This window comes from Nuphar pumila, chromosome 1, assembly GCF_984573655.1.
Source record: "Nuphar pumila chromosome 1, dmNupPumi1.hap1.1, whole genome shotgun sequence".
Lineage (NCBI taxonomy): Eukaryota > Viridiplantae > Streptophyta > Magnoliopsida > Nymphaeales > Nymphaeaceae > Nuphar > Nuphar pumila.
The window spans coordinates 36,112,149-36,124,036 of record NC_143249.1 but is presented as its reverse complement, the minus strand read 5'-3'; the positions used below and the strand labels follow the sequence as shown (position 1 = coordinate 36,124,036).

The 11,888-nt window shown below is 37.2% G+C and overlaps 1 protein-coding gene across 1 annotated transcript; it reads left to right on the top strand.

Moving 5' to 3' along the window:
* The first annotated feature begins 236 nt into the window (after window positions 1-236).
* LOC149848687 (uncharacterized) lies at window positions 237-5,695 on the top strand. The gene is made up of 5 exons (XM_090005032.1): window positions 237-583; window positions 1,031-1,287; window positions 1,859-1,921; window positions 2,312-2,931; window positions 5,690-5,695. The coding sequence occupies exons 1-5, from the start codon at window positions 237-239 to the stop codon at window positions 5,693-5,695; spliced, it is 1,293 nt and encodes a 430-aa protein (XP_089861158.1).
* Window positions 5,696-11,888: the final 6,193 nt, after the last annotated feature.

Here is an 11,888-nt window from a genome sequence, read left to right as displayed (position 1 = left end):
CTATCAAGGTACCGAGATGTGTCTTGAATGACATGCTAGTTAAGGTGGATGACTTCTATTTTCCAGTCGATTTCATCATTCTTGATATAGAAGGAGTGGATAGCCAGCACCAGACTCCGATCATTTTGGGCAGACCATTCTTGGCGACTGCCAATACATGTATCAACTGTAGGACCAGAGCCATGGATCTATCATTCAGCAACAGGAAAGTCAAGCTGAATATTTTCAATGCCGCGATGGGTCTAGCAGGAGATATGGACTGTTTCCATGTAGATATTGCACAGGAGTTAGTGAAGGAGCAACCCGATTTGTATATTACTGAGGATTCATTAGATTTGTATCAGATAAAGAAGAATAGTTGTACAGTTAGCGTAGATGTGTCTAGAGTGTCGTCAGAGTTACCACCTTGGAGAGCGAGCATTAAGCCTCTCCCACCACTTGCGGAGACCCCCGCCAAATCTTCGATCGAATCTCCTCCGAAACTTGAGTTGAAACCCTTACCAGATTCACTCAAGTATGCATACCTCGGAGGCGATGAGACTCTGCCTGTGATCATCTCGTCACTGCTCACTGAGGAGCAGGAACAGAGATTGCTGACTATTCTACGAGAGCACAAGGCATTGATTGGCTGGGGAGTGGCTGATTTGAAGGGGATTGATCCTTCATTCTGTATGCACAGAATTCATTGCGATGAGGAAGTCAAGCCAGTGCGTGATATGCAGAGAAGGCTAAATCCCAACATGAAGGAAGTGGTGAAAAATGAGGTGGTGAAGTGGTTGGATGCCAGGATTATTTACCCCATTTTTGATAGCCAGTGGGTCAGTCTGATTCAGGTTGTGTCGTAGAAGTCAAGACTCACTGTTATGGAGAACGAGAAGGGGGAAAGAATTCCGATGAGGACCACTACAGGATGGCGAGTTTGCATTGACTATAGAAAGCTGAATGTGGCAACTCGGAAAGATCATTTCCCGTTGTTGTTCATTGATCAGATCTTAGAGAGACTCGCGGGACAGAGCTACTATTGCTTTCTAGATGGATACTCAGGATATAATCAGGTAGTTGTCCATCCTGACGACCAGGAGAAGACGACATTTACATGTCCTCATGACACCTTCGCTTTCAAACGTATGTTGTTCGGGCTCTGTAATGCCCCGACAACTTTTCAGAGGTGCATGCTTGCTATCTTCTCGGATATGATAGATGATGTCATAGAGGTGTTCATGGATGATTTTTTGGTATATGGCTCTTCATTTGAAGATTGCCTCCAAAAACTTACTCGAGTACTGAGTAGGTGTGCGGAGACAAATCTTGTTCTGAGTTGGGAAAAGAGCTATTTTATGGTTCAGGAGGGGATTGTGCTTGGACACATTGTGTCCAAGAGAGGCATTGAGGTTGACAGAGCGAAGGTGGAATCCATTTCTCGTTTGACTCCACCTACCACTGTGAGGCAGATTAGGTCATTTCTACGGCATGCAGGATTTTATAGTCGGTTCATAAAAGATTTTAGCAAAATCTCTAGACCGCTTTGTACTTTATTGGAGAAGGACCAACCTTTTGTTTTTTAGCAAGGACTGCATGAAGGCCTTTGAGATTCTCAAAGAGGCCTTGATTATTGTGCCCATTTTGAGACCTCCAGATTGGACGCTCCCATTCGAGATTATGTGCGATGCTTTTGATTATGCTATGGGGGCTATTCTAGGACAACGGATTGACAGGAAGCCCTATATGATTTACTACGCAAGTAGAACTCTGTCTGATGCTCAAATGAATTATACCACGACAGAGAAGGAGCTACTTGCTGTAATATTCGCATTGGACAAGTTTAGGTTCTATTTACTTGGTTCGAAGGTGGTTGTCTATTCTGATCATGCTGCATTGAAGTATCTGTTGAACAAGAAAGACACCAAACCGAGACTGATTCGTTGGGTTCTGTTGCTATAGGAGTTTGATCTCGAGATTCAAGATAAGAAGGGTAGCGAGAATGTAGTAGCAGACCACCTTTCTAGACTGATCGTAGAGACCACGTAGGATCAGAGGCTGATCATTGATTCTTTCCCCGATGAGAAGATCATGTCAGTCAAGACATCATAGTTACCCTGGTTTGCGGATATTGTGAACTATCTGGTTGCGAGACAGATCTCTGAGCATTGGAATAAGAATGAGCGAGAGAGATTCCTATCTCAGATGAGGCACTATTATTGGGATGAACTAGAATTGTTCAGATATTACGCATACCAGATCATTAGGAGATGTGTGCCGGAGGAGAAGTACGAGTCCATTTTGAGTTTTTCCCATTCCTTAGCCTATGGAGGGCATTTTAGCAGTAGGAAGACAGCTGCAAAGGTTTTACAGTCTGGATTTTATTGGCCCACACTCCACAGGGATGCGCATGAGTTCTGCAGGAGATGTATTAGATGTCAACAGATTGGGAACATGTCCAAGAGGGACATGATGCCCTTGCTTCCGATTTTGGTTGTCAAGATTTTTGATGTTTGGGGCATAGATTTCATGGGACCATTTCCGCCATCATTTGAAAATTTGTACATTTTAGTGGCGGTAGATTATGTGTCCAAGTGGGTCGAGGCAGTAGCAACCAAGACCAATGATCATAGAGTGGTGCTTAAGTTCATTAAGCACAATATTTTCAGTCGGTTTGGTGTGCCACGTGCGATGATTAGCGATGGTGAAAAGCATTTCAGGAATGTACAGATAGCTTCTTTGTTGAGAAGATATTCTGTCAATCATAGATTCACCACTTCGTATCATCCACAGACCAGTGGACAGGTAGAGGTTTCGAATATGGAGATTAAGCGGATTCTAGAGAAGATAGTTCGTCCGAACCGCAAGGATTGGTCCCAGCGCTTAGATAATGCACTTTGGGCATATAGGACTGCATTTAAGACTCCCATTGGCATGTCTCTGTATCGCCTTGTATTCGGGAAAGCATGCCATCTTCCTGTCGAGCTGGAGCATAGAGCATATTGGGCCATCAAGAAGTTGAATTTTGACCTCACCCAGGCTGGCAAAGCGAGAGCACTGCAACTCTCGGAATTAGAGGAACTCAGGAATGATGCATATGAGAATACCAAGTTATACAAAGCTCGCACTAAAGCATTTCATGATAAGCACATTATCAGAAAAGTGTTTGAGCCAGAGCAGAAAGTTTGGCTATATAATTCTCGTTTGCATTTATTCCCAAGGAAATTGAGATTGAGATAGACAGGACCGTACATTGTGAAAGAAGTGTTTCCACATAGAGCAGTTACATTATTCGATCCTATGACCCAAGGTACATTCAAGGTTAATGGGCAAAGACTGAAGCCCTACATTTCATATTCCTTGCAGAATGGTGAGTGTGAGATAGTGCATCTCACGAAGGCATGAGGATTCAACCAGAGGGATGTATCATATGTACATTAGTTTTGTTTTTTATTCCAGTATTTGCTTTTATTCCAGTATTTCATTTCATATGTGCTGACATTGGTTTTTGGTTTATGCAGGAAGAATCTAACATTTAGTGCATAAGAATGAGTTACCAGGTACATGGCAGAGTTTTCAGAGCATATATTGACCAGATGAGCAGAAAATTATGCAATCAGATATACATAGGATGCTACAAAAGTCAAGTCAATCAATTTCAAAAGCCCGACAGAGATCAGGTTGTATCTATCCTTTCTCCCATATTCATTTTCTTGTCTTTTAGTGTGCATTTGCATTTGCAGTTTTACATATTTTGTATGCCACTAGGGACAGTGTCATTCAAGCATGGGGGGGTGGTTTAGATGCACACTAAAATTTTTTTTTTATATGTCTGATAGCTAAAGAAGGCATTTGAGAACAAAGTTGTAGCATATATGATTGTTTTTGGCATAATCCAACAGTTTAGAAGTTTTTAAGCCCCATGTAAAAAAAAATTTTCTGAACTGATTCAAATAGAGTAGTTATTTATGAGAAAATTTAAAGAAAAGATAGTATTTGAGTGTTAGAAAGTTTTGAATCACTTTAGTATAAGTATGCATAGTATGTTTTGTGGAAGAAATAAGCAATGGAAAGATGTTTTTGAAAAATGAGCTTTAAAAAGTAGAGCTACATTTAATTGTTGATGTCTTCGTGAATCCTAGTAGTGGAACTCAGACACGAGATGAAGTGTTTGAGTCTCTTGACGAAAAGGATAACCAAGGAAATCCTCCTCCTGTCTAGTCGATATTTGTGGCCTTTGTAGTTTGAGCAAGTAGAATCTGAAGGGTGTTTTACACCTGGTGCCCCAAAGCCAGCTGGTTTGGGAGCCATCGGTTCGAAAGCTTGTTACATGAACTGCATAGAAAGCCTAAAAGATAGAGACATTGCATATGACGAGAGGAAGACTATACGTAAACTATTAGAATAGAAGGTCTAGGGACTCGAGCAAGTAAGTCTGAGGGATACTCTGTATCTAGTGCCCTAAGGTCATCTGACCTGGGAGTCACTGGCTCAAAGCTCGCTACACGGGTCACGAAAACTGGATATTCGAAATAGTTCTCATGTGAGAAGAATGCTCAAGAGAGAAAATTGAAAAAGGGTGAAAATTTGAAAATTAGAAGAAAAAGAATGTGCTGAATGAGAACAAGTTCATTGCTTAGGAATATGTGTGAATTACTGTGTAGAAAATATACAAGTGAGGATAAATGAGTAATACATGAGAATACTTGATTTTCTGAGAAAAATCATAGATAGCTACAATTTTAAAAAAGTGAAGGAAAAAGATTTTTTACTGTGGTGGCATGAGATTTCTGAATTTGTTCTGAGAATGTCCATTACATGAAATATTTGTTACAACTGTTTTCTTAACTGCCTAATAATTTTGAAAATTCATTACTGCATTTCATTGATGTTTGTGGGTAGCATCTCTGCAAACCCTCATGAGACCTTACTCGTCCACTGGGGTAACCCAGGGGTTTAAAGGGCTTGTTGCATACGCTAAATGCAACTGTGATTCCTACGAAAGTGAGTTAGTTTTTATGCATTCATGTCTAGAATTTCTTGTTCTGTTGCATAACATAGTTAGTTGTTTGTTAAGGGACTAACAAACATTCAAGCATGGGGGTATTTGATGATGCATGAAATACACATCATGTTAGTTAGTTATTCATGCATTTTATGGTGATATTAAGGTTTAAAACCCATGGTTAGATGCATTTTGATAGTAAGGGGTTGTGGTTCAAATTTCAGAGAAATCAGAGTTAAAATGAGAGAGTTATGGCTATTTTCGTGTTCGAGCATGAATTTCGAGGTGGATCGGATCCATATCCAACCCAATTAGGCTGTTTTGGACCTTGGATCAACCTTTAGAAAGCCAAAATCCAACCCACACGCATATCCATACCCATTTAGAAAACATTTGCAGAAAACCCCTCAGAAAGTGGCGCAGAGAAAATATGTTTTTTATAAACTTGTTTCTGAAAATTATCAAAAGTATAAATTAGAGTTTTCAGCAAACCCTAGGCGTCTTTGGCATTGGATATGATGCCCCCCTATTGTGATTCTAGCTCCCACCCCCTTCCCATCTCCCATCTCACACCATTTCCATTGAAATTCCATTGAAGATCGAGTTTTGCTAGAAACTCAAGCATTATTTCATCTCCCGTTTCAATTCTTTTTGTTTCTTCATCCTCCTTGCTGTGATTAACCATTGTTTGCTGTGTTTTTGCAGGTGTAGTAGCGGTGGAGACCATCTATCTTGTGTGGAAGTGCAAAACACTCCAACAAGATGAGCCGGCCCTACTCCCGTCCGGTTTTCTAAGCCCTCCGATTGCGAATCGGCACCCTTTCCATCTTCGGTGGATCTCCAACGTGTTGCAGCTGTAAAACCCCTGCTCGCGGTGATATTCCAGCATCCTCGAACAATCCGGGATGTCAAGCTAAAGCCATTGTCCACTCTCTTCTCCCCCACAATCGTCGGATCGCATTGGAGGTAGGTCTTCTTCTCTCTTTTCATCTTGTTAAAGCCCAACATGTGTGCTATTGTTTTTATTTATATTTTTCTGTGTGCTGTGTGTGAGCTGTGTGTTTGCAACCTTAGTATAGATGTGTGATGCTTTAAACCAGCATCGTAGGATTTAGATATTCCTACTTTGTTTTGGGCGTTTTTAGTTTTGAAGAAAAATCATAATAAATCTTGTGTTTTGCTCGTTTATTTTTATTATTTTGTTGTTCAACAGAAAAGTCGGTTGTGCTTGTTATTATTTCTGTAGAAAAACGAATTGCAAAGTTCATTTTGGTCTAGGATTATCGTTGGATCTGAATTAGACCATTGTTTGATCCATAATCGGATAGATCCTCTCTAGCCTATTTTTGGCATTTTTTGGTTTTCTGATTTCTGGAGTTGTGTGGTAGTGCTAGGAATTAATTAGCTTTTATTTTTCATTTTAATCTAGCTTAAATCTGCATTTGATTTCAGTTATAGGTTGTGAGATTGTTTTTCTATTTTTGTGTTAATCCAAAAATCATGAAATGCTTGTAGATCCATGCCAGCCGATTTTGTTGTTTTTGTCATTTTCGTAATTCTATATTTCGTTCAGCACTAGTGTCTGTTACAGTAATTATTTTGTCCAATTAAGTCCCGAAAAATATTGTTGTTCGTTGTGGGTCACTAGTCATATTCCAAGTTTGTCGAGTTAGGTCCATTTAAGAGGGTGTGTCGTGTCATTGTTAAGATTGTTATGTTCGTTTCAAGTTAGTATGTGTGTCTTGTGCTGAAATTCCAATAGGTCGTGTCTAGCATTTTAGTTGATTTAGTTAGTAGTTAAATTTAATTCTTTCAATTTCGTTAGAAGTAATTTCTTTTAGTTTAGCTAAAGTCGTTTTTTTTTAGTCTTCTTCCCCAAAGTGGGGTGTCAGCCATTAGAGCTCCATTAGAGCTCTAGGCCATTCTTGGTAGGGTCCAATTGAATAGGAAAGTCCCTTAGAGTGTCCAGGTTCATTGGTATAGCCTAGGAAACATTTTTGTGTGATTAGGTAAGTTTGATTTTAAGATTATGTCAATTAATATGTTTTAGAATGTTTATCTGGTAGCATTAATATTTTCATTGATGTAGTTGGATACTCATTAATTAGGTTAGAATAGCATCATTGCATTAGTTAGGTGTTATTGTTTTTAGAAGGAGAGCAAAATGGCAATTGGGGTGGAAAATGTTTTTTTAGAATAAAAAATGATGTCTTCCAAATTCGTGAATCTCATTTAGGAAATGTTTTGAACATTTACTCCAGCCAAGAGAGAACGTTTCCTCCTTTTAATATTTTTGGAAACAACATTTGGATTTCAAAGATTTGCTAATAGGTTTATACACGATTTTTGGGATTGAGATTAAAAGTATCCTTTCTTTCTAAAGACAACCAAAAACGTGTTCAAGGTTTTTGGAAAGGTTTTCAAAAATTATTTAATGTTTTTAAAGCAAGGTTGAAAACGTGTGGGCTCCCTTGTGAGTTGGACGTTTTCAATTCTACATTTCTCATTTGATTTATCAAGCACTTAAGGCAATTTCCATTCTTTTGGGCTGGACGTTTTTGCTAAGTCAAGTTTTTCCCAAAAATTTATTATGCACCATTTATTGCCTCCTAACCTTCTTGATTAATTTAGATTTTGTTCATTAGATTAGGTATTACTTACTTAGCTTATCTACCTAATTTAGTAATAGTATCTTTTAATTAGATAGATTAGTCTCATATTAATTGCATTTCATAGGGGCATATAAATTAGATAGAGTCATCATAGTAAGTTATCATTTTCACTTTCGGTTTTTATTAATTAGATCTTAATTAATTAATTAGATTCCTTAATTAGTAAGTGTCTAAGTGGGTCAACTTAGTTGACTCATCTAGGTGGGGCGTGTACCTCTTCCAAGTCAATCCTATATCTGCACCCTATTAGTGTTTAGGTGTTTATTTGATTGTAGTTTGAAGTAATATTAGCTATAAAGTAAGTTAACCTAGTTGGTCATTTGCTTGATAGACTTATATGTTAGAAGTAAGTGTTGACTTAATATGTAATTGTTTAGTGAATGTTTGATTCGTGTATTTCATCTAGTCAGTGGTGTTTAGCATTAAGTAATTCATCATTTAGTTCATATATTTAGGTTTGCATCTTTAGTTAAGATAATTACATTTGATGTATTAGTTAACATAGTTCTATTCGTGAAATTGCATATTTTATTTCATTTTTATTTCATTTAGTATAATTGCATTTAGTGTCTGCATATAAACTGCCATTCTGCATCATTTAGGTCTGCATTAGTGTTAGACTGCATTCTTAGTGTGAAAAATAGCTTTCTAAAGTGAATAGTACATTGAACTCAAAACCCGATTTTTGCCCTGTCGCACAATCGTTATTTCATATGCAAAATTTTTGAGTTTTCCAAACATTCTTTTTGTGTTCACTTTATTGGCGTGTTAACTGTCTGCAGACCAAATTTCAGCTCAATCTGAGTTAATTTGGTCTGATTTTTAAGCGTTTTGTGAAAACAACTTTTTCTGATTTTAAAATTTCGGGACCTGCGATATCCAGATTTTCTCTGGTTTTGAAACGCTTATATCTGGAGTTCCAGATATTATTTTTTAATTTTGTAAAAACTGTCAGATTTCTGAATCTGTTAGTTACAGAATAAAATAAATTTCGAGAAATTCAGACCTCGTTTGCCCTGTCAAACAGTCAGTTTATGAAGAGCTGTCAGAAGGCTATTTTGCACTATTTAGGGGTAGAATTGTAATTTCATTCTTTTTATTCATTTTCGGTCTGTTTGCATTAGTTTCTGCATTTTAATTGTTGCATCTGCATCATCCAGCATTGTTAGACTTAGATTAGGTAATTTTAGAATTAGTTTAATATTTTATTTGATTATTTTATTGTAATTAGGATTTGTTTTGTTAATTTCTTGAAAATTAGGTTTAGTTTCGTTTCTATTTTGATTTATTGGAGTTATTTACTAACTTTGTATTTTTCTGTGTTATTAGGTTGAAAAGCATAGAAAATTTCCAGGGATTCTTGTCCAAGTGCGAAACTTTGAGAATTGGCGAAAAGAAAAAAATACCCTTGGCGTGCAACAGAAGACTGAAGTGCTTTTCTAATTAGTTGTAGTGTTAATTTGTAAATGTTATTAGCCTTGTATTTGTTAACTGTTATTTATTGATTAATAAATTAAATTTCTTAGAAATAATCGAGTAATTCCTGTTCCCTGTGGATTCGACCCGTACTTACCACTTTGTGGAAAGTTGGTTATTTATTTTTGGTTGACGATTTCCCAAAGATTTTATCGAAAAAGTATCTTTTAAAAAGAGTATTTGTCAAAACCCAACCACCTTGTTTTTGTATCTCAACTTACTGATCAATCTAACTCTTGTATTTTTTTCTCTTCTTCTTCTGTTTCTGTGAAGGGCATTCAGACGAAGCAAAACCATATTGAAGAAAAGAGATATGGAGGGTTGTACGTCCTTAATGAAGCTCATGTTGATCGTCCTCAAATTCTCATGTCAGATAAAGTTATCGCCAATAATGATGACTTATTGTGGCACAAGCAATTGGGTCACTATAATTCTTTATTTCTTGAGATTTTGTGTAATAAAGGGCTTATTCTTTTCAAGAATAAGTCTATTGTGTGTTTCATGTCATGTGTTTAGTGTCGAGTCTATAAGAGCCATGAGCTCCCTTTTAGTACTAATAAAAGAGCTTCATTTCCTCTTAAAATAACTCACTTTGATGTTTGGGGTCCTGCACCTATGATGCCTTTGTCTAAATCTTGTTTCTATGTCATTTTTGCATATGATTTTTCTTATTATATTTGGATTTATTTCTTGAAAATGAAAGACCAAGTACTCTTCATCTTCCAAAAGTTTAAAGCTCTTATTGAGAATCTATTTTCTCATAAAATATTGTATTTTTATAGTGATGGTTGTGGTGAATATGTATCTGTGACAATTTTTAGTTATTTAGATGATAATGAAATAAAATGTGAGTTGTCTTGCCCAAGGACCTCTCAACAAAATAGTGTTGCTGAAAGAAAACACCGGCATATATCTGAAACAACCCTCACTCTTATAGCAGAATCAAAATTACAATCAAGTCTATGTACTGAGGCCTTTCACAGAGCGGTTTTCTAATTAACAGCATGCTACTTACCCTTCTTGGAGGACATTCTTCCTAATTTATGTTACATGGGCAGCAACTTGATTATTTTCTTCTACGGACTTTTGGAAGTAGATGTTTTGTGCATGTCCACAATTCACTCTGTGATAAGTTCACGCCTAAAGCACAGGTGTGCACATTTATTGGATATGATAATACATATAAAGGATATCGGTGTTATAATTTTGCAACTGCTAAATTGATTGTCTCAAGGCATGTTACGTTTCATGAAAATGAGTTTGACATGAACAACTATGACAGCAGCCACCTCAGTGAGATCAGTCCACACAAACAACTTTTAAATTTCTGGCCAACAATTGTACCATCATTTCTAGAAAATTCAGCAGATGGTAGGCTGGCAAGTGTTGCTATGGAACTAGCTGAATGTAGTGACCAACATGTTTATAATTCAGCTACAACGCTTACTACTGTTATTGATCAGCCAAAGCCTCATGCCATCTTCACCTATTATCCACAGGTATATCATAGACGTCATTAATTTGCTATTGTTGATTAAAGTACTCATGTTGATCAGTCTGTTGCTATTGATCCTACATCTCTTTCATTAGAATGTTTGTCACCCACTATAACTAAATCAGTAGATACATCCTAGCCAACTCATATTAGGAGATCCTTCAAGGTTAGACACCCTCCTTAGTGATGGGTGAGCTATAATTCTTTCTCTATTGAGTTTCAAATCTTTATTGCATCCATTGATTTTAGCCAGGAACCTAAGTTTTATTATAAAGCTAGACATCACCCTAAATGAATTAAAGTCATGAATGAAAAGATTTTAGCACTTCATGAGTGCAACACTTGGAAAGTAGTGCCCATATATGAAAGCAAAAACATTATTGGCTGTTGGTGGGTCTACAAAATAAAACATAGGGTTGATGGCAGCATTGAAAGATATAAGGCAAGGCTGATCGCAAAAGGTTATACCCAAAAACATAGTATGAATTTTGATGAGACATTTAGACCAGTTATGAGGATGGGGACCATTTGTGTTGTTTTATCTCTTGCTACTACTCATGGATGGAGTCTTAGTCAATGAAAAATGCATTCCCCCATGTCACTTCACATAAAGAAGTATATACATAAAGAAGTATATATGGAATAGCCACCTGGGTGCCCTGAGGCAGATACTAAGACCATAATGCTTCGTTTAAAGAAAGCTATATATGGTTTGAAATGGGCATCCTTGTGCGTGGTTTAAAACTTTAAAGGTTGGTGTTCGCTCTTTAGGCTTCATTCGAAGCTAATGTGACTACTCCTTATTTGTTCATTTGGATCACTCTCACATTACTATCGTTCTTGTCTATGAAGACGTTCTGGTCATTGTAGGCAGTGATCCAGGAATAATCACAAAAATGAAATCCATGCTCAGCAAGCAGTTTCATATGAAGGACTTAAGTCGTTTGCAATATTTTCTTAGCATAGAAGTTGATCAAACCAACAACTCACTTGTTTTTTCTTACTAAAAGTATGCCATGGATATTATTTCTTGTTTTGATATGGTGGACTGCAAACCAGCACAGACTCCCATTACAGTCAGTGTCAAGTTGACTGATGATAATCTTCAAGATCCTATGTTGTCACACCCAAAGCAATTTTGCAGCCTTGTAGGAGCTCTCTAATATCTTACCTTCATGAGGCCTGACTTAGTATATGCCACAAATCAGGTCTCATGCTTTATGCACTCACCTAGACTTAGTCACATGGAGGCGGTTAAGAG